The sequence below is a fragment of the Cetorhinus maximus genome, chromosome 16, assembly GCF_964194155.1.
Source record: "Cetorhinus maximus chromosome 16, sCetMax3.hap1.1, whole genome shotgun sequence".
NCBI classification, from domain to species: Eukaryota; Metazoa; Chordata; class Chondrichthyes; order Lamniformes; family Cetorhinidae; genus Cetorhinus; species Cetorhinus maximus.
This window is the reverse complement of record NC_135894.1, coordinates 25,077,518-25,104,998: the sequence shown is the minus strand read 5'-3', so window position 1 is coordinate 25,104,998 and position 27,481 is coordinate 25,077,518. Positions and strand designations below refer to the sequence as shown.

Here is a 27,481-nt window from a genome sequence, read left to right as displayed (position 1 = left end):
CTGAGTTAGCCCAACAACCCATTCAGTTGTGGCACCTAAGGATGGGCAATAACTGGCACCTGTACCAGTGATGCCCACATTCCAAGAATGAATAAAATAACTCGTTTAGCTGAACTCGTAGCTGTGTGAGCTGAAAGTAAGCTGAACTCTGAAGTGGAATGCGGAATCTTCAGCATTTCTCACACTTAATTCTGTGACAGATCAGGCTCTAACCCCAGATTTAGACTGCATCAATATTCGAATTGCAGAGTCAGTGTGATGCTGCACTATTTCTCACTGGTGCTACAGTGAGAGTGTGAGCGCATCCATCTCAGGGTCACCTCATTAGCTAACCCCTGATCACCTACTTTTCTCTGATTACTAACAGTTTGTAACAGGTCTGTCAAGGTTTCAAGTTGATCCATTAAGGACTGAAGTTACAGCTGTCGAAACATACCTAAGAGTATACAACTGCTTACTTTTCAGAACTGTAATATTGCCAACACAGAAGGATTGGGATGCACCAGGCCACTAAGCAACCTTTGATTCAAGAAAAAAGGATTTGCATTTAGATAATGATTTTCATGACTTCAGGATATCCCAAAGCACTTTCCAGGCAATTGAGTACTTTCTGAAGTATAGTCTTTGTTGTAACATCTGGAAATGCACCAGCCAATGGGACGAGAAGACCATACGAATTAAGAGCAGAAGGAACTCATTCAATCCCTTGAGCCTGATCCTCCATTCAATAAGATCATGGCCAATCTGATCGCATCCTTAACTCCACTTTCCTGTCTACCCCTCATAACCCGCGAATCCCTTGTCGATCAAAAATCTGTCTAATCCAGCCTTCAATAAATTCAATGACCCAGTCTCAACTGTCTATGGAAGAGATGTCCAAAGTCTAATGACCCGCTGAAAGAAAAAAAAATCCTTCTCATCCCGTCTCAAACGGGAGGCCCCTTATTTTTAAGTTGTGTCCACTAGTTCTGGACTCCCCCACAGCATCCTTTCAGCATCCACCCTTTCAAGTCCCCTCAGGATCTTAAAAGGTTCAATAAGATCACCTCTCATTCTTCTAAACGCCAGTGGATACAGACCCAGCCTGTCCAACCTTTCCTTATAAGATAACCACCCATCCAGGTATCAGTCGAGTGAACCTTCTCTGTACTGCTTCTAATGCAAGCCTTAAGTAAGGAGACAAAAACTGTACACAGTATTCCAGATGTAGTCAACCAAGGCCCTAAGGATAATGATAAGATAATCTGTTTTTGTGTTGTCAGAGTTGGATTAAAATATTCACCACTGGGTAAATCTCTCCTGCTCTCCTTTGAGTTGCTTGGGGTCTTTTGCAGGGGGTGGTGAAAGGCACAAGCCCTTTCTTTTCTTTGTTGTTATAAGAGAATAAGAAGCTCAATAATGAGTGTAATTGCTCAGTTCCCCAAGTTCTTTCCACCGGCTGGATTGCTGCTCACACTCGGCGTGTGTCCTTTCCACCGGCTGGATTGCTGCTCACACTCGGAGTGTGTCCTTTCCACCGGCTGGATTGCTGCTCACACTCGGCGTGTGTCCTTTCCACTGGCTGGATTGCTGCTCACACTCGGCGTGTGTCCTTTCCTCCGGCTGGATTGCTGCTCGCACTCGGCGTGTGTCCTTTCCACCGGCTGGATTGCTGCTCACACTCGGAGTGTGTCCTTTCCACCGGCTGGATTGCTGCTCACACTCGGCGTGTGTCCTTTCCACCGGCTGGATTGCTGCTCACACTCGGCGTGTGTCCTTTCCACCGGCTGGATTGCTGCTCACACTCGGAGTGTGTCCTTTTGGCCGGCTGGATTGCTGCTCACACTCGGCGTGTGTCCTTTCCACCGGCTGGATTGCTGCTCACACTCGGCGTGTGTCCTTTCCACCGGTTGGATTGCTGCTCACACTCGGCGTGTGTCCTTTCCACCGGCTGGATTGCTGCTCACACTCGGCGTGTGTCCTTTCCACCGGCTGGATTGCTGCTCACACTCGGAGTGTGACCTTTCCACCGGCTGGATTGCTGCTCACACTCGGAGTGTGACCTTTCCACCGGCTGGATTGCTGCTCACACTCGGCGTGTGTCCTTTCCACCGGCTGGATTGCTGCTCACACTCGGCGTGTGTCCTTTCCACCGGCTGGATTGCTGCTCACACTCGGCGTGTGTCCTTTCCACCGGCTGGATTGCTGCTCACACTCGGCGTGTGTCCTTTCCACCGGTTGGATTGCTGCTCACACTCAGTGTGTGACCTTTCCACCGGCTGGATTGCTGCTTACACTCGGCGTGTGTCCTTTCCACCGGCTGGATTGTCCTTTTTGTCCTTTTGTCGCTAAATAAATGACCAATCCTGATTTGACCTAATCCTATTTTCCTTAGAACAAAGAAGGCTGAGAGGTGACTTGATTGAGGTGTACAAAATTATGAGGGGAATAGATAGAGTGGACAGGATAAAATTGTTTCCATTGGTGGAGAATTCTAGAATCAGGGGACATAGATTCAAGATAAGTGACCGAAGGTGTAGGGGGGACATGAGGAAGAACTTTTTTACGCAGAGGGTAGTGGGTGTCTGGAATTCGCTGCCCAAGTTGGTGGTAGAGGCAGAAACTTTAAACTCTTTTAAAAAGTACCTGGATCTGCACCTAAAGTGCTGTAAGCTCCAGGGCTATGGGCCAGGTGCAGGAAGTTGGATTAGGAAGGGAACCTGGTTGTCCTCAGGCTGGCATGGACAAGATGGGCTGAATGCCCTCCTTCTGTGCTGTAACTTTTCTATGGTTCTATGGTTCATTATTTTAAACGTCCGAATCACATCTCTCACCTTGTCATTTTACTGCTCTGTCCTCACAACAGTGGTCTGATTGTCGCTGCTGATCTCCCCTGAGTCCTTTCTAATGAATGGATAGTTTTTTGAATCAAGATTTGATGCAATGTCCTAAATGGCTTCCTGCTGATATATTTATACAATAAATATCAGAGAGCTTCAATGCTTCTGACAATGTCCCTAACTTGAATATTGAATAAAAGAGAGATATGTTGCAGAAGATTTTCATCTTTTTGTGCAACTTTATTCAGCTGTATTCACCGTCCCTGACCTTCAGTGTGTCATGTGCAATCACCCCCTGTCGTTGTACAGACATCATCAAAGATCAGTCTTCATTCAAGGTGAAAAATCTTGCCCCACCTACAACCTTTGCTTTAATATCAACATTGGTGTCGATCACACCTGGATGCAGCTTTATATTGTTCACCATTAAACAACCTATCCCAGTAATTATCCCAATTGCGGAGTTACTTTCAATTATTTGCACCTGCAGAATTGGCTTTAATGCTGTCAGCAAAATGTAGCCATTCTGGGTTGGCCTGTAGGCTGTGAGTGACCAAAGGGTTAAGGGTTGAACCCTGAGCAACTGCATAGAGTTGCCAACCTTCCAGGATTGTCCTCAACTCTTCAGGAATGGGGTTGGTGGGGGGGATGGGACAAAAGTGCTGTTTGATTAACAGTCAAGAATTCCATCAGTGGATGAAGAGGCTGTCTTCTGGTCTCCAATTGGAGCAGGAAAGCAGGGGCATCTGTCAGGATGGTCATGTCGAGTGATCAATGAGGGGAACTTGGCGGCAGAGGCGGACGCTCCTGGAATACATCCAGTCGAAGTTGGAAACCCAGCCCCAGCATAACTTAGAAGGTTGTGTTGCCTGCTGTATTGACATTGTTAATTTGGGAGTTTGCCAGCAGCAGGGAGCTGACATAATTCAGGTCTCAAGGATGCCACTGAGACTGAAGTAATTAGTTTGTAAGCTCGAAAGGAAAAGCAGGTCACGCCAGCAGTGACATCCACTTGTCCCTCGGCTGGTTTTTATTTGTAGCCCCACACCATCTGGGGCACAATAGCGAGAGGCCCAAACCAACTTTATGGGCAAGTCTCATTTGAACATGATCAGTGAACTGCCAGTACGGGCAGCTCGCCGATTGTGGGGTGTAGCTGGCAGAATTGTGGGGGGTGGGGGTGGCGGGGAGGGGGAGGCAATCTTGAGGAGAACCATTCAGCAGCTGATGCTTGGTGGGCTCTTTGTGGAGCTAGGAAGATGTTTGGTACTGTAGTAGCCTCTGGGGATCCCTTTAAGGACAGCTGGGTATAGGCTGTGCTAGGTTGCGTGCCTATGGGCAGAGCATACATGGCACACACTCCGCACATTGGCCCCTGTATACTGTGTCTGGACCTTACAAACATGTAGTACCCCAACATGAATAATTTTATAAGTGGGCCTGCTAGCTGGCTCAAAATGAAGTTGATCTCGGAGTGTGCTGCTCACTTTTGCACACTTACTTTCATAAAAATAAGGTACAAACCTAAGCTGCTATCTCCTGCCACCCCACCAGGAGGCACCAGTTCAAGCCCTGTGCATAACTGTTGATCTTTCGCACGTTGGTAAGATGGGCTGGGAAATTGGGTTTTAAGTGATGATGTGGAACTGCAATAGCGAACATTTCATGATTCCCAATGATCTACATTCCAGATTCTGGCAGATGGAATATAATGTAGGGAAGTGTGAGGTTGTTCACTTTAAGAGGAAACCTAGAAAAGCAGATTTTTCTTTAAATGGTGAGAAGCTATTAGTTGTTGGCTTTCAGAAAGATTTGGGTTTCCTTATTGTACAGGAAACACAGAAAGTAGGCACAATGAACAATTAGGAAGACATATGATATGTTAACCTTTATTGCAAGGGGCTTGGAGTACGAGAATAAGCAAGTCTTGTGGTAATTGTACAGGACTTTGGTGAGATCACACCTGGAGTATTGTATGCAGCTTTATCTCTAACCATACACAAGGGCATAGCTGTAGAGGCAAGGTGACAAAGACCTGAGGGGCAGAGTGGGAAAGGCCCCAGAGGCAGGGTGAGAAAGGCGTTTAGGGGTGGGGTGAGAAAGGCGTTTAGGGGCAGGGTGAGAAAGGCCCTAGAGGCAGGGTGAGAAAGGCGTTTAGGGGCAGGGTGAGAAAGGCCTCAGAGGCAGGGTGAGAAAGGCCCCAGAGACAGAATGACAAAGGCTGCAGAGGCAGGGTGAGAAAGGCCTTTAGGGGCAGGATGAGAAAGGCCCCAGAGGCAGGGTGAGAAAGGCCTCAGGGGCAGGGTGAGAAAGGCCTCAGGGGCAGGGTGAGAAAGGCCTCAGGGGCAGGGTAAGAAAGGCCCCAGAGACAGGGTTAGAAAGGCCTCAGAGGCAGGGTTAGAAAGGTTTACCGGATTGATTCTTGGCTTGAGCGAGTTGTGCTATGACGGGAGATTATGTAGAATGGGCCTATACTCTCTGCAGTTTAGAAGAATGAGAGGTGGTCTCATTGAAACATTAAATTCTCAGAGGGTTTTGACAGAATAAATGTTGAGACAATTCTGCCCTGTTTGGAGAGACTAGAAGTAGAGGGCATAGTCTCAGGATAAAGAGGTGTCCCCTGAGATGGGGAGACATTTCTTCACTCAGAGGATTGTGAATCTTTGGAATTCTCTACCCCAGAGGGCTGCGGAGGCTCAGTAATGATCTTATTGAAAGGCAGAGCAGAGGCAGTATGGTCTACTTCTGCTCCTATCACTATGTTCTTACAAAACCCCCTTTCTGCTTATGAGGCTTTTTGACACCCTAAACTGGCTGAACTGGTGGATGGGGAATGGGAGCAAGGCGCGTGTGGGTTTATATCTTAGGGCCTTCCATATATCAAAGGTAGAAATCCTTTTGTAAGGAGCAGGTTTACCATGTCTTTACACATGAAGCATGGACAAAACCTAGCCCCTCAGTCACTCATCCCATTTAGCCCTAAGAGATCAGGCTGCCCAATCTCTTAGGGCTAGAATGCCATTTTGGCTGGCTCTGGGGCTATGCTTTTTTGCTTCCTTCTATTGTTTATGTAAAATTTCAATATATGGAGGGTGCTGCATGCTAGTAGGGCAGTAATTTGGGCCATTTGTTCTGGGATGTGGTCCCCACTGTTGCGCCCAGCAGTCTTTGGCACCCATATTATCACATTATATGGACCGCAATTCCCAGACCTACACAAGTACTTCAGACAGGAGGAGACTATTCAGCCCCTCGTGCCTGTTCCACCATTCAGTCAGATGGTGGCTGATTTAAACATCAATCCCATTTACCTGTAGCAATGGGTCTCAGTCTTGACAGCTCCAATTGGCTCAGCATTCACAGCCTTAAGATTAAAATATCCTTGATAAACACAATCATTATGTCACTAGCTAATTGCTGCACTGAGTACACGCGTGGTTCATGAAGTCAGTGCTTATTCAATAAATTAGCCTATTAGTAAATTATTGTTTATGTTAATGCTTCTATGCTCTCTTTATTCAGTTGGACCAGCAAAGAGATATACCCTTGCTAATTCCATTTGTTGGAATTCAGATGTTATTCAGTGTTTGCAATGAAAACCTAATTGTACCACCAGCACACAGAAATCAAGCCCTGCCCTTATCAGCCACGAGTTGTAACCATGGAAACTCCCTTGCCATGATTGCTCTTCAGCACTCCATTAGCAGTTACTTGACTTCACAACTGATCACAAACTTCTGCATCCTAAAAGAAATATATCCATCCATTTTCACACCGTTTCTCCTGGTGAGTGTCATGGTGGCAGTAAACTGAGCAGGGCCGACCAGACTTCCCTTTCCTCAGCCACAGATTCCAGCTCCTCCTGGGGGATTCTCAGGTGTTCCCCTCCGAGGGGAACCTTGTCGTGGTGGGGCAGGGGGCTTGTGTGTTCCAATGAGCCTTGGAGCCATGTCGTCTGGAGGCTAGAACTCCTGGTAGAGTCTCCCTCGGTGAATAGGCCCAAGGTGAGGTTCCAGGCAAAGAGCGATCCACCAAAGACCCACATGATGGTTCTAGAAATAACACAGAGGAACCGGGATAGCGGGACCCAGCCCTGTAGCCAGGCCTGGGGCCTGGTGTTCTCTAGCGAGCGCCTGGTGGGCGGGCTGCCCACATAACCCAGCCAGGCTCAGCCCGAAATCGCTTTGTGGAGCCCCCTCGTGGGCAAGGCGAAGCGGGGGGAGGTGGGGTTGGGTGCGATGTTAGTATGGCAGTGAGGGACAGACCAAGGAAAGAAATCTAGACAATGGGAAATCGTGGGTCCAGTGCCACAAAAGGTTCAGTGACCTTTTGCGTTCTGGCAAGGTGAACAGCTTGGCTCATAGATACAGAGGTCTAAGGGAAGGGTTACATCTGCATGCTGCAGATAAAATGAGAGATCAAGTACATGCAGCCCTCAATGCAGAAGCACAGGAATGTGCAAGCAGCTCATTTAGCTGCAGGCAAACTCAACGTGACTAGGCAGTATGCTGCACAGACTCATTGAAGTGCAATATATGTGAGGGTGACATAAATTCATGTTGCAGTGCTGAACAAAAGGGTGAAGAACGCCAAAGAGGTGACCCAGACAGGGGGTGGGGGAGCCTACCTGAGGCCCAAGTACCTTATGGAGAGAGGCCCTGGAGATCGCCAGGGTGCTGGAGCTGCTGGCTGTTGGCGATGGTGAATCTCCAGGAGGTGTTAAAGGAGGTGTTCAGATTGCCTTGGTACATGGTGGTAGTAGCGGAGGTCATGCTGTCACTTCGCTGAGCATAATGAGATGTTGGCTTGAGATGGAGCACAATGATGGGGTTGGGTCATGGGCAGTGCGAGCAGGGTTAAGGCAGTGGCGTGCATGTGAGCATGCTTTCACAATCAGAAGGGCTATACCTAAATACCTCATTTTGTATCTCCCTGGGTCCACATCGTCCCTTGGACATCAGGAGGAGGAAGAGATGCCTAAGGACGCAGCATCACTTCATTCTAACACACTCAGCCAACTCAGATACAAGCACATCAGAGGGATGCAGCGCTTGTATAGAGTTGGTGGCACAGGGTGGAAGTCATCGCATCAGAGATCAGGAGGAGATGTCAGGGTCTGAGACATCTATGCAACGTCTCCCTCGGAGGACGGTAGAAAGTCACAATAATGCTCCAGTGGGAAGGAACGTGGAGCTTTGGGGCACAGTGCTTTTCCGATCAGGAGCAGATGTGTAGACATCTGGTGGAGTTCCCTGAGGCAGTGGGAGCTCTAGGACTGCGAATGGAGGAGTCCATCGCCATCATGAGCTCCACATTCTCCTGGGGGCTCAACCACATGAAACCTGACCATGAGAAATTGGCCAATCTCATGGAGAAACACATGCAGCAACATTCGGAGTGGATGCAAGAGCAGCGTCTCATCTAGGAAAGGGCGCAAGCCTCCCTCAGTATCTTGTATTTTGTTTCAGTGATGCACTAACTTTATTGATAATACATTTTCCTAACATGAACACATATTTGCAGTAACTGATTGATATCAAGACAGGTTCCAATGTGTGCTATCTGACCTTCAACCCCCAGGTCAGGTGACCCCGTATCTAGTACAGAGTACCGTATAGTATATAATACTGGAGTCCACTACACAATCAACTATTATCATGATATTTCCCTTTTTAAAAAAAAACTTTTATACAACTCAAGTACACAAAGTCTCTTATCTATTCTTTCTCACTGTTTTGATCAATCTATTTTGTCTTTTACTCATCTCTGTATCTCTCTGGTTTTTTTCACAATTCTTCAACAGGATGTTCTGAATGGTGACAGAGGTGATTTTGAAGGACAAGGGGCCTTCTCCAGCTCTGTGTCACTATCGCCCCTTGCGTAGTTTTCAGGGCTCTTTGGGTTTGTCTGGATATCTGTTGCTTCACAGGTGCATTCTGGTTTTTGATCTTCAGCTACACTTTCTGGTTCAGAGCAGGGTTGTGTTTAATGCATTTTCTGTAAGAATTTCCAGTTTCTTCTGTACTATTGTCCGTTTGTCCGTTTGGAGTCTGTGTTGTGTAAGACCTTAGTTCTCCTGTGATTTCTGTGACAACGGCAGGATTCCAGATCCCTTCATGCTGAATCCTCACTGTCCCTCCCATGTTCAGGTCAGGCAGAGGTCGGGCACCTCGATCAAAGTATTGTTTCTGCTTCTGCTGTCTCAGTTTGAGCAGGTCCTGCGTGCTGTCGCTCTCTGGCTGTGGAAATAACAGTTGGGGTGCAGTTGGAAGTTTAGTTCTTAGTCTTTTCCCCATCAGGAGCTGTGCTGGAGGTGATCCAATGCCCTCTAATGGAGTATTCCTGTAATCCAGCAGAGCCAGGTAGGGGTCTCTTCCGTCCACCTTTACCTTCTTCAACAGGTGTTTTAAGGTCTGCACAGTACATTCTACCATTCCGTTGGATTGTGGATATTTGGGACTTGATGTAGTGTGGAAAAACTCCCAGTCCTTTGCAAATTTGTGAAGCTCAGTGCCTGAGAATTGTGGACAGTTATCTGAGATCAGCACTTCACGTATGCTGTGGTGAACAAAAATAGATTTTGAATGATTTATTACAGCGATGCTCTTACTATCATTTCTCAGCAGCACAGACTCAAAAATAACCCACTGCTAGTAAGTACTCACTGTTGTCAAATGTGAACAAATCCCCTCCAATTTTCTGTCAGGGTCTCTCTGGAACACTGTGTGTGGTTTAAGTGGTTCTCTTTGTTATGATTTACTGTACTTCTGGCACACTGCACACGCATTCACCATCTCCCCGATTTGTGCTCCCATTCCAGGTCAATACATTACATCTCGAGCTGTTCTCCTGCATGTCTCTGTGCCGAGGTGACTTTCATATATGTGCTGCAGCATTTCTTGCTTCAGTGTTGCAGGAATTATGATCTTTTCTCCCTTGAAAAGTATTCCCTCTGCTACAGGAAGTTCCTCATGAAAGTTCCAGTACTCTTGTACAGCAGAAGGGGCTCTGCTCCGGTGTGTGGTCCAGCCAGTTTGCACAGTATGCTGCAGTTTTCTCAGGGTGGTGTCTTTCTTGGTCGCTTCCCTGATCTCATCCAGTTTGGTTACAGCCACAGGTAAGTTCTTTGTCAGCATGTGAACCTGTTCTTCCATTTCTTTATCCTCTTCCTCTGCGATGGGTAGGTATACACGTGACAGAGTATCTGTGATGTACATTTCCTTGCCTGGTTTGTATTTAACTCTGACCTGGTACATCTGCAGAGGCATTAGTAATCTCTGGATTCTTGGTGGTGCATAGTTCAGGGGCTTTTTAAGTATAGCTTCCAAAGGCTTATGGTCAGACTCTACCTTCACGACTTTGCCACAGACAAGCTGATGGAAGCATTGTAGGCCAAACACAATTGCTAGCATTTCTTTCTCATACCGCTGCTGTGTTTCAGTCAGTGCCTTTGAAGCGTGTGCCACTGGTGCCTCATTTTGCAAGAGGACAGCTCCCTGGTCAGTCTTTGAAGTGTCCACTGAGATCTTGACTGGCTGACATCATAATACTTTAACACCGGTGCCTGGGTCAGTGTTCTCTTTGGACTGGTCAAAGCTTCCTGGTGGCTTTGTTCCCAGTGCCTTTCCACATCATTTTGTAGAAGTTCTCTGAGAGGTGCTGTCAGGTCTGACATGTTCGGAATGAATTTCCTAAGAAAGGTCACCATTCCCAAAAACCTCTCCAAGTGCTTCTTACATTCTGGGGCTGACATGTTCACGACTGCTTCGATTTTACTCAGGCCCGGCTTCAGTCCCTCGCTTGTCAGCACATGTTCCAAGTGCTTGATTTCATGAAGACCTATTTTGCACATTTTCTTCTTCAACTTGAGGTTCCTTTCTCTAGCTCTGGCCAACACCTGCCTCTGTCTGTGGTCCTGTTCTTCACGTGAGGCTCCCCAGACCAGCACATAGTTAATATAGGTTTCCACACCCTCTAATCCTTCAGACAGCTGCTTCACTGTTCTGTGGAACACCTCCAGAGCTGAATTAATACCAAAGGTAAGTGTAAAAACCTGTATTGCCCGTATGGTGTGTTGAAGGTACAGAGATAGGAACTGCGCTCATCCAGCTTGACCTGCCAGAAGCCTGAACTCGCATCCAAGACTGAATAGTATTTAGCATCAGCTGGTTTACACGTGACCTCTTCTACTATGGGCAGCTGGTAATGCTCTCTTTGCACTGCCTGGTTTAGGTCTCTGGGACCCAGCCAGACTTGCAGATTCCCATTTGATTTTTCCACAATTACAATTGAATTAACCCACTTTGTCCGTTCTTCAATTTTCTTGATGATGTGAAGTTTCTCCGTTCTGTCCAACTCTGCTTTCAGTCGATCTCTCAGCATTACTGGTATTTTCCTGGGCGGGTGTCACAGTTTCGTCAATCTTGATGGTGTGTTCTCCTTTTAGGCAGCCAATCCCCTGGAACACATCTTCACACTCGCTCAGGATGTCGTTAGTGGTGACAGTCATTATTCTCTTGATTGACTTCAGGTTTTGACAAGCTTTGATTCCAAGAATGGGTTTTGCATCAGTTTTCACCACAATGAATGGAAATGCTAGGCCGATTCCAGCCCTGCCCCCGCAAAAATGAAACATGCCACGTTTGGGGGCGGGATTTAGAGTTTCTGGCCATTTCCTGGATTTTCACCATGACGGAGAACCTCTCCCTCATGGCAACACTTCAAAAAAAGTTTGTTACTGGCTGTAAAGTATTTAAAAACTTGAAGGAGAGTAAAAAAACTAAACCACAGCTGACATGACAAGAAGAAGTGGCAAGTAACATTCGCACCACACAAGTGCCAGGCAATAACCATCTCCAACAAGGGAGAATCTAACCATTGCCCCTTGGCATTCAATGGCATTACCATCACTGAATCCCCCACTGTCAACATCCTGGGGGGTTACCATTGAGCAGGAACTGAACTGGACTAGTCATATAAATACTGTGGCTACAAGAGCAGGTCAGAGGCTAGGAATCTTGCAGCCAGTAGCTCATCTCACATCTACAAGTCAGGAGTGTGATGGAATACTCCCCACTTGCCTGGACGAGTGCAGCTCCTACAACACTCAAGAAACTTGACATCATTCAGGACAAAGCAACCCTTTTGATTGGCACCACATCCACAAACATTCATTCCCTCCACCACCGACACACAGTAGCGGCAGTGTGTACCATCTACAAGATGCACTGCAGAAACTCACCAAGGCTCCTTAGGCAGCACCTTCCAGACCCACGACCACTAACATCTAGAAGGATAAGGGCAGCAGATACATGGGGCAGATATATGGGAACACCACTACCTGGAAGTTCCCCTCCAAGTCACTCACCATCCTGACTTGGAAATATATCGCCGTTCCTTCACTGTCGCTGGGACAAAATCCTGAAACTCCCTCCCTAACAGCACTGTGGGTGTACCTACACCGCATGCACTGCAGTAGTTCAAGGTGGCAGCTCACCACCACCTTCTCAAGGGCAATTAGGAATGGGCACTAAATGCTGGCCCAGCCACATCCCATAAATGAATAAAAAAATGAATAAACCAGATCTAAATTATTTTGATTTTTGAGCTCATCGTTCCTGATTTCCTGTCAAATTTCTTAAATCAGCTGTAATGAATTCCATGAATTGAACCATGAATGTTAAGTGAAAAACAAGCATTTCTTGGAATGTGGCTATGCCTCATTTCCTTATAATTACTCCTTCTGATTGTAATTGATGCTGATGTTTATATTTATTCTCTAAAGGATGAGATGGCCAATATTGTAATGGATAATTTTAATCAACATTTCTTAAACAATCATTTTAACTAAGCACTCCAGCTCTATTTCACACCCAGTGTGACGTGTTACATTTAGCTGAACTAACTGAAAATTAGTTGTGCGTGGTCCATAATCCAATTGCTAAAAAGAAAGCGAGGCAACATAATTTTTCTCGCAAACTGTCGCTCAACCAAATGACTTTGCAGATCTGCTGCATGTGATTCAGAGGTAACCATTTTGCATGAAATGTTTCAGCTGTCACTAGATCATTACCCATGGTGAATCAGAGGAGGCAGAGAATTGCAACCTCTAAATTATGGGGGCAGGGTTTTCCCGGTGGGCTTCGGAAACCCACCATCATGGGAACAAGCACCCAGCTGCGATTTTCCCTGAGTTGACTTATTACTGGCCTGAGGGAGGGTTTGCTGTCCCCAGGCATGCTCTCAAAGCTGAAGGGCCAACAGGATGCCCTCGAACTCAGATGCCTTTCCAGAGGTACAACAGAGAGAGTGCGCCTTCAGTGAGAGATGCTCCCACTCCAAACTTTTCAAATGTAAACTTAAAAATGACCACGGCAGCTGGGCTGCCATTGCGCAGGGGAACCTGCAGCTGAAGCCAGGCAGGGTAGGGAGGGTCTCTAACTCCTGGCTGGAGTGCTGGACCCCTGCCACCCCCCCCAACCCTCCCCACACGCCGCCACCCCCCCGCCCCCCCCCCCCCCCCCCCCCCCCACCACCCAACGCCCATCACCTCCAGGCAGCTACAATGTTCCCTGATGCCTGTGACCTGGAGGCAACCTGGAAAATTCCAGTCATTCTCTGACAAGCTCAGTTGGCTTTCTGCTGCTTGTGGGAAGGTATCCCTGCTACCCTCCCATCCAGCCTTGGAGAAAATGACCTCGGGGCAGGATGGAGACGAGGAACTGGCACACCAGCTGGCAGCACTAGTTTACCCGCCCTCCTCCTTTGTGCCCAGTCCCATTGGGGCCTAAGGTTTCAACCCGTGGCCGCTGGATTGTAATGCCTGAAGTGCAAAATCTGACCAGTGACCATGATGTTTACAAGGAGCGCCTGTACGAATGCCAAGCCTTTTAGGTGGCATTTCCGAGTAGCAGCCAAAACAGGGGTGAAATTGGTTGCCCTGCCCTCCTGTTGGTGCCAGTGTGGGACAAGAACCATTTTGAGATTCTGGATCTCATCAACGAGCTGTTAGCAATGAGTGCACACCCTCCGGCAGCTTGCCATGTTCTGGGTAGGCCAGCTAGTTGGGTCTGAGAGGCAGGCATTTTTGGGGGAAGCTTAAACAGGCCACAAATATGCCCAGGCTCTTACTGGGGGCACCGGAGGGCAGTTGGCCAGTGCAGTAATGGGGGTGGGGGAGACGCTGGGTCAGATACATGCTGGGAACATATTTCAGTAAATTGTGGATTCTGAGTATATATTCATTGATTAAAGTTAATCTATGAAAAATCTCGACATGGCAGTGCACAGGCCCCACATCTGTAATCCCTCATGAGCACCAGGCAGTGTACCATCCCCTCACACCAATACGAGCTTTGAAAATTTACCCTAAATTATCAAGTCAATGGGGAAGCACTTGTAAAGGCAAAAAATATATTTGTAATAGGTAACTAGAAGAGGTCGAATGTTCTGTTGAGTTTCCATAAGCATGGTGCAAACCACACTTGAACTGTTAAATGCAAATATAGTTACCACGCCAGCATGGGCACATTTGAAAGCCAAGTGGTCTTTTCTCATCCTTGACTTTTTCTCATATGCAATTCTGAGGAACAAGTGATCTAAGAAACATCATTTACAAAGGCATAGGGGGGTGAGCTGGGGGATTGGAGAGCACGTGGGACAGGAGGATGGGCTGGGGGATTGGAGTGTGTGGGGGGCAGGAAGGTGGGGTGGGGGATTGGAGAGCATGGGGGGATTGGAGTGTACAGGGGACAGGAGAGTGGAATGGGAGAGTGGAGAGTGTTGAGGGGGCAGGAGGATGGGCTGGGGGATTGGAGAGCATGTGGGGCAGGAGGGAGGGATGGGGGAATGGAGAGTGTGTGGGACAGGAGGGTGGGCTGGGGGATTGGAGAGTGTGGGGGACAGGAGGGTGGGCTGGGGGATTTGAGTGTGTGGGGGGGCAGGAGGGTGGGCTGGGGGATTGGAGTGTGTGGGGGACAGGAGGGTACGCTGGGGGATTGGAGTGTGTGGGGGGCAGGAGGGTGGGCTGGGGGATTGGAGTGTGTGGGGGACAGGAGGGTAGGCTGGGGGTTTGGAGTGTGTGGGGGGCAGGAGGGTGGGCTGGGGGATTGGAGTGTGTGGGGGACAGGAGGGTGGGCTGGGGGATTGGAGTGTGTGGGGGACAGGAGGGAGGGCTGGGGGATTGGAGTGTGTGTGGGACAGGAAGGCGGGCTGGGGGATTGGAATGTGTGGGGGTACAGGATAGCAGGGTGGATAAGAGGTGACAGCAAACAGTGCAAAAAATGTATCAAATAGTATTAAGTAGGCAAATGGGCAATTTAGCTTTCCATGTCATTAGCATCTAGAAATCTATCGATCTTTGTCTTGAACATACTCAATGACTGAGCCTCCACATCACTCTGAGGTAGAGAAATCCAAAGGTTCACCACCCTCTGAGTGAAGAAACTCCTCCTCATCTCAGTCCTAAAAGGCCTGCCCCTTATTCTGAGACTGTGTCCCCTGGTTCTTGACACCCCCCAGCCAGGGGAAACAGCCTTCCTGCATCTACCCTGTCTCGCCCTGTAAGAATTTTATAAGGTCCAAAGAGACAACCTCTCATTTTTCTAAACTCCAGAGAATATAGGCCCATTCTCCTCATTCTCTGTTTATGGGAGAATCCCGTCATCCCATGGATTAGCCTGGTGAACAAAATGCAGTACACCCAATAGGTACAAAACGGGGAGGGTTAATAACTGGGTAAAGGTCACTGACTTTCAGCACTTATAGCACTCAGTAAGCATTTAGCTCTCAATGTTCATGGATTGTGTGCGCCGAACAACTCTCAGGATTAGCAGAAGGAACATTTTTTATTACCACCTCCTTCACTCCACTCATTCCATGTGTAAGCAAGATGTGCACCATGAGGATTGAGGTCTTTAAAATTATGAAAGGGTTTTGGTAGACATAGCAAAGGTGCTTCTCCTTGTGGGAGTGTCTGAAACAGGGTGCCATAAATATAAGATGCTAATCACCACAATATAGAGAATTCAGGCAAAACTTCTTTACTCAGAGTGCGGTGAGGATGTGGGACTTGCCACCATGAGGAGATGTTGGCGTGATGAGCTTGGCTGCATTTAAGGGAAAGCTGGATAAATACAAGATGGAGGAAAGGAACAGAAGGATATGCTGATGGGATGGGATGAAATAGGATGAATGGAGGCTCGTGTGGAGCATAAACACCAGAATAATCCTGTTGTGCTGAATGGTCTGTGCTGTAAATCGTATGCATTAGGCCAGTTCAGAATAAAAAACTCAGATGATGGATAATGTTTTCAATCGTTGCATCGTCGTAGACAGCTACATTTCCTGTGTCCTAATTGAATGTGCCTGGAAACCTGAGTATTAAGTGATTCCTCAGAAACACAAATGTGCCTCCCAGCTAACTGGAGCATGAGAAGCCTGACAATCGATCTCGTCCTGTTCAAATTGTTCACAGTGGGTTTGCATTTTAGACATAGAGGATTGTTAAGGATTCTCTGTTTGCTGTTGAACCAATCTGTGAGTATCTCTCCATCAGTGGGAGAGCACGATTTTGTTATTACTTGCGAGAGGAGCCTGTGAGACCTGTGCCAGAGCGCACATCTGCAATTGCCAAAAGCTTAAAGACAGCACAGGCTTTTCAGTTAATTCTGAGTTCATAAGGAAGACACCATTCCTTGACTTCAGAGGTCAGTGGAAGCTGGTTTTGCCTCTCTTTCACACGGTCACAGAGAGGTATCAGCTGCCTGTCACACACACTGCGCCAAGGGGAGGGGTGAGACCGAGGGAGGACAGGAGCCGGTGGGGTTGGGGCGGTGTGAGGGGGGAGTCAAGGAGCAGAGTGGAAGAGTGAATGGCTCTCCAGGTGCCACTTAAACATGGCGCCCGGACGTTGGAGGCTATGAGGTAAGGTGGGCTGGGCCACTCCCTGCCCGCCTGGCCCACGGGGTTTGACATGCTCCTTGTGTCTACATAATTAATGAGATGAACAGCGCAAGATCTCGCGTGTTCAGCCACCCAGCTCTCCGGTGGAAGTCACTCCGACTTCTGCTCCCGCCACCGGACTTAGTCTCCAGAGTGGAAGTTTCCGCCCGTAGTGTTTGAGGAAAATGGCATTGATAAGGGTTGTAACATGAGCATGTGGGGAAGGAAGGAATGGGATCTGTAATAGAGTGTGATGGAGTCAGATGGGAGGAGGTTTGTGTGTAGCATAAGCACCAGCGTGGACCTACTGGGCTGACTGGCCTATCTCTCTATTGTGCTTTCAATATATTTAAACTAATGCAGTAATTACTTTCCCCAATAAAGATTCTATGTTGGGTAAAGGTGGGGGTGGGAGGTAGTTTTAAACTGCTCGCAGGTTTCCCATGGGAGACTATTGGTTTTAGTTCATTTTCCATTGTTCCACAGCAGGAAAGGTCACACCCAAGGCCCAACCGGCTGGAAGGAATTCCCCTCTTCTCCGAGAGGCATAATGGCTTCAACCGTGGTCATGTTTTATATTCATCCATGCCTCTGAGGGCATCTTCATGTTAAGGCACCCTCGCAGTTTCCGATCTACCTCAGCAGCACCCACCTCTTCCACTGGAGTTGCCTACTCTCTGATTGGTTGTTAAATATCTTCCCTACCATGGGGCAGTGTTTTACAGCCCCCCCCCCACCAAGCTGGTGTATTTGCAGGTGGCGGGGAGCGGAAAACCACTACTGAGTTCTGGCTGCTGAGTTCAATCAGATTGGCCAGCAGCTCCTGAGGGCGGGACTTACCATCCCTGAGGGGCAGAAGTCCTTCAATTACCTCGTTAAGAACACCCCCAGTGTACCATCGCTGTGGGGCAGCCTTTTTAAGTTGGTTGGCTTGTGACTGGCTTTTCTACAGGGGGTGCTGTGTGGGGGCCTGGGGGGGTGGGGTGCGGGGGGGATGTTAGCAATACGCCATCCAATAAAATTAAGAGCCATGGAGTTCAGCCATTTTCCTGAAAGCTGTTCACAGCTGGGTGAGTGAAATGTTGCACATTTACCCGGGTCCATTAGCTATTAAGCAGAATGTTAAAAGGGCTATAACAGCTAAGATAGAACATATGCTTGTCGATTTTTAGTTGCTACCGTTCTTGGGAGCTGAGCATTTAAAAGCCACACATAGGCATCGTGACAAGATGGAAAGTAAACAGCTTTCCCTCTTGTCTCTTCCAACAGGGACAAATCCTCCCTCAGTAGGGAATTAGAAGTGTCCTAGGCACAGCTGCATTTCTTCCTGCTTCCTGTGTGTGCTCTCAGGGATTTCCATCGGAAGTGGGAATCGGCAGGCGGGAGCCATCCTGCTTTCATTGTCAGGCTGCCAGGAAACAGGGTTTTCCCAGCAGCAGGCCCCATTCTGTGCTGGAGGCAGGTCTACTGTCTCAATTGGCAGGCCCGAGGCATGAAGGCCCCAGAGTAAGCCCACTGAAGGGCCCACCTCGGCTGCTATTTTCTTCAAGAATTCTGATGACTCCTTACAAGTGCCAACATCAGGTCTGAGCCTCGTTTGCCAGCACTTAATCATGCCCTCTGAGAGAGGGCCATGAAAGTAGATTCCTACCCAAAGTTTGGCCATCTAGGGGCTCCTACTTCTACTCTTACTGACCTCCCTCAACATTAACGTGCCTCCAATGCCGCACTTGAGACCCTGAAAATCCTCTAACTTATCTTTCAAGACATTTCCTAGCCTGCCTCCATGGCCAATTTCACCTCTTCTAACTCCTCGGGGTCATGGCAGGTTTACAAATCCGCCTGCCCGGTGAACATCCTGAAAGGCCCGATCTTGGGCCTTTCAATAGGGGTGGGCAGCCTCCCTGCCTCACGATCTTTCCCATATCCCTCAAAATGGCTGCTGTGGAAAAGGAGGCGGGGCTGTCACTGCTGCTCGGGGGCCATTTTTGTTTTGCCATCCCGCCTTTGTTTGGTGTAAAATTGGGCCTCTATAGTCTCTGTCACCAAGTCCTTCTTTTAGTCACTCCACAAAAAGCTATTGAGGCTGGGGGGGACAATATAGAAGATTTGCAAACTGGGATTGAAAGCTTTTTTGTAAGGGTGTTAAAGATTATGGAATCAAAAGCGGGTGGTTCAGCTACAGTTCAACAATGAACGAACTGAATGATGGAATACGCTCAAGGGGATGAATAGCCTGCTCCTGTTCCTGTGTTGCTTTTGCAATTTCTGGCATATGGTCAAAAATTTGCATCTGCCTGTGCGAGCGATCTACACAACGTTTATCCAATGACAAACTGAGATGGTATTCTGCACTGAAAATAAGACGGAGCCAGGATACTCTACCTACTAATAATGCTTCTTTCTCTGATTTGAGTGGTCGAGCGGCAGGGCTTCCCTCACTGGTCTGGCTACCTCGGGTGGACACGGACAAGGTGAACCCATTCATCTCCTGCACAGAAAACAGAAAGAACAGCAATCACAACTTGCATTTCTCTGGTGCCTCTAACAAAGTCAAAATGTCCCAAATCTCTAAACAAGAGAGAATTCGATAAAAACATTTTTTGACATTGAGCCACTTCAGGAGATATCAGGACAGAGGACTAGTAAAGGGGTTGCTTAAAGGAGGAGAGAGCGGGAATTCCAGAGCTTCGGGCCAAAGCAGCTGAAGATAGTGGAATGATTATAATCGTGGATGCGCAAAGTCCTAGGACTCCTTTCCTAACAGCACTGTAGGTGTACCTACATCACAGAATGCAGTGGTTCAAGATAACAGCTCACCACCACCTTCTCAAGGGCAATTCAGCATGGGCCTAGCCAGTGACAACCACATCCCATGAAAGACTAAAAAAAAAGAGGCTGGAATTGGAGGAACTCAAATAATCTCAGAGGGTTGTGGGACTGGGGAAGATCAGGGAGGGGTGAGGCTATGGAGAGATTTGAAAACAAGAATGAGGATTTTACAATTGAAATGTTAGATCAGGAGATAGTGTAGGTCAGCAAGCCCAGGGGTGATGGGGAAGTGGGACTTGGAGCGAGCTAAGATATGGGCAGCAGAGTTTTAGATTAGCAAAGGGAATTAATGTGGAGTCTCTGCCTGAAGACTTATGTGATCATCCAGCTGATTACAAGTGATTGCTCTCTTTTCAATTAATATTTGCTACCTTCAAGCGAAATTATATGAACCCAAAACAAGAACAAAATGGATTTTTAAAAAAATCATCCTTTTCTCATTTGGAATACTGATGTATTCCATAGCTGGAGTGTTTACTGCCCAGGCAGATTCAGTAGTGGCACACTGTTAACTCGGATGCTGCTACAAAACTGGCCAATGGGGGTCACTGTCTCTGCAGAATGAAGATCCGGTGAACTGCAGTAAAGAAAGGATTGACTTTCCATATTATTTTTGGCTGCAAAAGAGCACTGCAGCCAATTCATTTCCTCTCGTCTGAAGTACAGTCGCTGCCAATAAAGGCAAAGGCGGCAGACGAGTATCAGGCAGCAAGGCCTCAGAATCATCAGCCAGATGAATGACCAACTAGTGGTGGGGCCAGAGTCCTCCCTGCTCCTCCTCAAACAGGGCTGACGTGACCTCGGTTTAACGTCTCAATCCAGAGATGGCACCTCTGACAGTGCAACCCTCCCTCGGTACTGCACTGGAGTGTCATCCTGGATCGTCTATGGTCTCAATTCCTGGGATGAAGCTTGACCCCTGACCCCTTCAGACTCAGAGTGATGCCCACTGATTCAATCTATCTGCTAATGCAAAGACATTTGGTTATTACCGCAGCCACTACCAACAGAAGTTAAGCTTATTAATTGTTAATCAGCAGCGAGGTGGCAGCTTCGCTCTGTTTGCTTTGTGTAATGAGATTTTGAACCCATTCCTCATGCACAAGCTTATGATTATGTTGCACATAGCACACAGGGGGGATCCTTTGCTCAATATAACCTGTAAATTAATGTTTAAATGCAGAGAATCTTAATATGAAGGGGGAAGAATTGATCTCTTTGATATGTGCAGTAGCATTGAAAATGGATTCAAAATGAACCTCCTTAAGATGCTATTATATATGATATAGAGCAGCTCTTCCCCAACAAATGAAGCTAGAAATTGCCATCGCAGCTTTATTTGATGGTTAACTGTACACTATTGAAGGGTGACAGGAGAATTATTGCCTTCTCATTAAGCCTCAGTATTGTCATAGGGCTGAATAGCCTACTCCTGCTCCTAAGTCCTATGTCCTTTGTCCCTGTGTCCCATTGCTAGCTGCAAGTAGCTGTGGCTCAATGGGCAGCAATCTCTTCCCTGTATCAGAAGATCATGGCTTCAAGTTCCACTGCATGAGACTGGAGCTTAACCTAGGCTGACACTCCAGTGTGGTACTGAGGGAGTGCTGCACTGTTAGAGAAGCTGCCTTTCGGATGAGATGTTAAGCCAAGGCCTGCCTGTCCTCTCACTTGGATATAAAATACACTAATAAACCATTTCAAGAAAAGGCTGGGGAGCTCTAGCCAATATTTATCCCTCAAACCATAACACTAAAAAAATCCGGTCATTATCACATTGCTGTTAGTGGGCAGCTGTGTTTCTTACATTGCACCAGCGGCTACACATCAAAAGTACATCATTGGACGTAAAGTGCTTTGGGATGCGCGGAGGATCACATAGAATCACATGTGCAATTACGTAAAGGCAAGTCTTTCCTCTCTTAATTCCTTCTCTTCTTTTGTGCCACACAACCTCTGTAAAAGATTCTAGATTATAAGGTCCTAAGAAATAGGAGCAGGAGTAGGCCATTTGGCCCCTCGAACCTGCTCCAGCATTCAATACGATCATGGCTGATCTCTTTGTGGTCTCAACTCCACTTTCCTGCCTGTCTCCCATAACCCTTGACACCCTTGTCAAGCAAAAATCTACCTATCTCAGCCTTGAGTGTATTCAATGAGCCAGCCTCCACCGCTCATTGGGGAAGAGAATTCTAAAGACCCCAATGACCATCTGAGAGAAAAAATTCCTTCTCATTTCCATTTTAAATGGGAGACCCCTTATTTTGAAACTGTGCCTCTTAGTTCTGGATTCTCCCATGAGGGGAAATATCCTCTCAGCATCTACCCTGTCAAGCCCCCTCAGGATCTTATATGTTTCAACAAGACCACCTCTCATTCTTCTAAACTCCAATGAGTACAGGCCCAACCTGCTCAACCTTTCCTTAAAAGACAACCCTTCATCCCACTAGGAATCAGCCTGTAGTGAAGCTTGTCTGAACTGCTTCCAATACAAGTATATCCTTTCTTAATAAGGAGACCAAAACCGCACACATTACTCTGGGTGTTGTATCAGCAATGCCCTGTAGAGTTGTAGCAAGACTCGACGGAGCAGGCAGGTTTAATCAAGAAATAGTTAACTTTATTACAGAGAGATTTACAGATGCTTTTGCATCAACCAGGACTCTTGTCAGGAAGCACCTCCCCCTGGATTACTAGCACTAAAAGGTCACTGGTTGGAGCCCCGGCAGTACATCACAGGACCCCTGGATTGACAGAAGGGAGGTACTATACACCCGGTTACCACATTTCCTCCCCCTTTAGTCTTTTACAATTCTATTTACAGGAAAACATTTGAACAATCCAACAAACATATATACAATATCAGGTGATTATAGATCAAGTCGCTGAGGTTCTCTCTTTATATGGCTAGAGCGGCATAGCTCTACCAATGAAGGTCCCGGAACAGGATCAACAGGGTCTAGAACTGCAGCATGAAACACATCATTGGAATGTGGCAGTTCAGGATTTGACAACTCTTCAGAGACATTTGGCATGTCTATTCTAGGTCGATCAGACACCTCAGGAATTGATGGTTCCACGTTAATCAGATGGATCAGTTGACTGTTGGAAAGTCTCTCTGGCACAAATATGATATATGTGCTTTCAGAGTATTCTATCTCCCACTTGTACTTGGTAAGATAGTGGACCGGTCTCTGAGACAATGGCTCCAGGAGCCCAACAGGGTCCACTGCTGAAATTCCATACGTATACCATGTCACCAAGTTGAAAGTGTGAGCTTTACTGTGCACGATCACTCTGGTTCCGCGCCACCTTGCCCTCTACATTTGGAAAGACGAGATATAGACATGTACGCAGATGCCGTTTCATTAATAACTCCAACAGTGTTGCACACTTAGTCAAATGTGGTGTTATACGGTAACAGGAAAGAAACCAGGCAAGTCGAGATTCCAGAGTGCCTTCTGATAGCTTTTTCAGGCTTAAAAGTTTGTACTGCCCTCTCAGCTAGCTCATTCGATGAGGGACAGTGATGGTGCATCTTTTATTGCCTGAACTTTATCTCCTACTGGGTGCAGTCCCATGGCATCTGCCATGTGGCCTAGATAAGTCATTTCTGGTGCCTGAAATGTGCACTTTTCCTTCTTTAACCGTACGATAGCTTCCATCAACCTCTTTAGCATCTCCTCCAAGTCGGTCAAGTGTTCCGTCTCGGTTAACGCCGTGATGAGGACATCATCTAGATATACAATTACTCATGGAAGTCCTTGCAAAAGGCTCTCCATTGTTCTCTGGAAGATAACGCACACCAACGACACCCAAAGGGTAGTCAGGTGCACTGATAGAGACACTTGTGTATGTTGCGTACTCCCTTGATGTGCTATTCAGCTCTAGTTGCTGGCTCATATCCAGTTTCATATCGGACTTGCCTCCAGCCGTTTTGGCATATGAATCATCTATCCTTTGGATAGGGCACTTCTTTAGTTTGACTGCCTTATTTATGGTCAATTTATAGTCTCCACAGATACGTATGGTGTGGTCGGGCCTAACCACTGGAACCATGGGTGCAGCCCATTCTGAGAATTGAACAGGTTGGATAATGCCCAGCTTTTCTAGCTGGCATAACTCCACGTCAACCTTTTCTTTCAATGTATAAGGCACAGGAAGTGAGGTGTCGCCTGTGGCTCCACATGTATCTTGGCCTGCATGCCTTTTAACTTCCCTAGATCATTCCGAAAAACCAAGATGCATTTTCTTAGAAGTTCTGGAACTCCACCTGATTTTAGGTGAAATATCTCAGACCAGTCGAGTTTGTAACCAGTCTCGGCCTAAAGACTGGGTCCTTCTCCTTTCACTATTAGCACAGGCAGCTGGGCTGTCTGCTGTTTATAATGGACTGGGACTATGGAGATGCCCTTTACCTGAATGGATTCTCCAGTGAATATCCTTGATTTAGGGGTTGTCCGCTCCGGGTTTATTGGCTGTCCACCTTCATTAAGGTGCCTGAAAGTGTAACACTGTGGTCGAGGCACCTGTGCCCACTTCCATTTTCAGTAGCATCCAGACAAACTAGAACTACCGTTTGATTCCAAAGCAGCGTATCTTCCCAAGGGCAATCCCACAGTGAAATAAGCTGCCAATGCAAACAGTCACAGCCCCATCACTTGAAATCTTCAAGACCCATCTTTAAGTTATTTCCATTTAAAGGTTTTCACTATAAGGACCACCATCGCAGCAGGTCATGTCTGGTATAGCCAGAGCTACCCATAAAAACGTTAGTGGAGTACGGATATTAGTCTGTGGTGGTCATTGCTCGGTTAACCCTTGCTCACTGCAATATTAACCCTTGCTCACTGCTACATTAACCCTTGCTCACTGCTACATTAACACTTGCTCACTGCTACATTAACTCTTCCTCACTGCTACATTAACCCTTGCTCACTGCTACATTAACTCTTGTTCACTGCTACATTAACCCTTGCTCACTGCTACATTAACCCTTGCTCACTGCTACATTAACCCTTGATCACAGTTACAATAACCCTTGCTCACTGCTATATTAACCCTTGCTCACTGCTACGTTAACCATTGCTCACTGCTACATTAACACTTGTTCACTGCTACATTGACTATTGCTCACTGCTACATTAACCCATGCTCACTGCTACGTTAACCCTTCCTCACTGCTACATTAACCCATGCTCACTGTTACATGAACCCTTGCTCACTGCTACATTAACCCTTGCTCACTGCTTCATTAACCCTTGTTCACTGCTACATTGACTATTGCTCACTGCTACATTAACCCATGCTCACTGCTATATTAAACCTTCCTCACTGCTACGTTAACCCTTGCTCACTGTTACATTAACCCTTGCTCACTGCTACATTAACCCTTGCTCACTGCTACATTAACCCTTGCTCACTGCTACATTAACCCTTGCTCACTGCGACATTAACTCTTGTTCACTGCAACATTAACCCTTGCTCACTGCTACATTAACCCTTGCTCACTGCTACATTAACCCTAGTTCACTGCTACATTAACCCTAGTTCACTGCTACGTTAACCCTTGCTCACTGCTTCATTAACCCTTGTTCACTGCTACATTGACTATTGCTCACTGCAACATTAACCCTTTCTCACTGCAACATTAACCCTTGTTCATTGCTACATTAACCCTTGCTCACTGCTACATTAACCATTGCTCACTGCTACATTAACCATTGCTCACTGCTACATTAACCCTTGCTCACTGCTACATAAACTCTTGTTCACTGCTACATTAACCCTTGCTCACTGCGACATTAACTCTTGTTCACTGCTACATTAACTCTTGCTCACTGCTACATTAACCCTTGTTCACTGCTACATTAACTCTTGCTCACTGCTACATTAACCCTTGCTCACAGCTACATTAACCCTTGTTCACTGCTACATGAACCCTAGTTCACTGCTACATTAACCCTTGCTCACTGTTTCATTAACCCTTGTTCACTGCTACATTGACTATTGCTCACTGCTACATTAACCCTTTCTCACTGCAATATTAACCCTTGTTCATTGCTACATTAACCCTTGCTAACTGCTACATTAACCCTTCCTCACTCCTACGTTAACCCATGCTCACTGTTACGTTAACCCTTGCTCACTGCTACATTAACCCTTGCTCACTGCTACATTAACCCTTGCTCACTGCTACATCAAACCTTGTTCACTGCTACATTAACCCTTGCTCACTGCTACATTAACTCTTGCTCACGGCTACATTAACCCTTCCTCACTGCTACATTAACCCTTGCTCACTGTTACATTAACCCTTGCTCACTGCTACATTAACCCTTGCTCATTGCTACATTAACCCTTGCTCACTGCTACATTAACCCTTGCTCACTGCTACATTAACCCTTGCTCACTGCGACATTAACTCTTGTTCACTGCTACATTAACCCTTGATCACTGCTACATTAACCCTTGCTCACTGCTACATTAACCCTTGTTCATTGCTACATTAACCCTTGCTCACTGCTACATTTACCATTCCTCACTGCTACATTAACCCTGGCTCACTGCTACATTAACCCTTGCTCACTGCAAAATTAACACTTGCTCACGGCTACATTAACCCTTGCTCACTGCTACATTAACCTTAGCTCACTGCTACGTTAACCCTTGCTCACTGCTACGTTAACCCTTGCTCACTGCTACATTAACTCTTGTTCACTGCTACATTAACCCTTGCTCAAAATTACATTAACCCTTGCTCAGTGCTACATTAACCCATGTTCACTGCTACATTAACCCTCGCTCCCAGCTACATTAACTCTTGCTCACTGCTACATTAACCCTTGCTCACTGCTACATTAACCCTTGCTCACTGCTACAATAACCCTTGCTCACTGCTACATTAACTCTTGCTCCCTGCTACATTAACCATTGCTCACTACTACATTAACCCTTACTCACTGTTACATTAACCCTTGTTCACTGCTACATTAACCCTTGCTCACTGCTACACTAATTCTTGCTCACTGTTACATTAACCATTGTTCACTGCTACATTAACCCTTGCTCACTGCTAAATTAACACTTGCTCACGGCTACATTAACCCTTGCCCACTGCTACATTAAAACTTGCTCACTGCTACATTAACCCTTGCTCACTGCTACATTAACCCTTGCTCACTGCTACATCAACCCTTGTTCACTGCTACATTAACTCTTGCTCACTCCTACATTGACCCTTGCTCACTGTTACATTAACCCTTGCTCACTGCTACATTAACCCTTGCTCACTGCTACATTAACCCTTGTACATTGCTACATTAACCCTTGCTCACTGCTACATTTACCCTTCCTCACTGCTACATTAACCCTTCCTCAGTGCTACATTAACCCTTGCTCACTGCTACATTAACCCTTGCTCACTGCTACATTAACCCTTGCTCACTGCAAAATTAACACTTGCTCACTGCTACATTAACCCTTGCTCACTGCTACATTAACCTTAGCTCACTGCTACGTTAACCCTTGATCACTGCTACGTTAACCCTTGCTCACTGCTACATTAACTCTTGTTCACTGCTACATTAACCCTTGCTCAAAATTACATTAACCCTTGCTCAGTGCTACATTAACCCATGTTCACTGCTACATTAACCCTCGCTCCCAGCTACATTAACTCTTGCTCACTGCTACATTAACCCTTGCTCACTGCTACATTAACCCTTGCTCACTGCTACATTAACACTGGCTCACTGCTACAATAACCCTTGCTCACTGCTACATTAACTCTTGCTCCCTGCTACATTAACCATTGCTCACTGCTACATTAACCCTTACTCACTGTTACATTAACCCTTGTTCACTGCTACATTAACCCTTGCTCACTGCTA

The 27,481-nt window shown here is 46.9% G+C and overlaps 1 protein-coding gene across 1 annotated transcript in view; it reads right to left on the bottom strand.

Annotated features, from left to right (window-relative positions):
• The window catches only part of enox1 (ecto-NOX disulfide-thiol exchanger 1), a 355,196-nt gene that overhangs the window by 8,997 nt on the left and 318,718 nt on the right, over window positions 1-27,481 (bottom strand). The window contains exon 11 of the mRNA XM_078559526.1: window positions 19,146-19,251. Within this exon, the coding sequence (XP_078415652.1) occupies window positions 19,146-19,251 (106 nt within the window). The remainder of the gene's footprint in view (window positions 1-19,145; window positions 19,252-27,481) is intronic.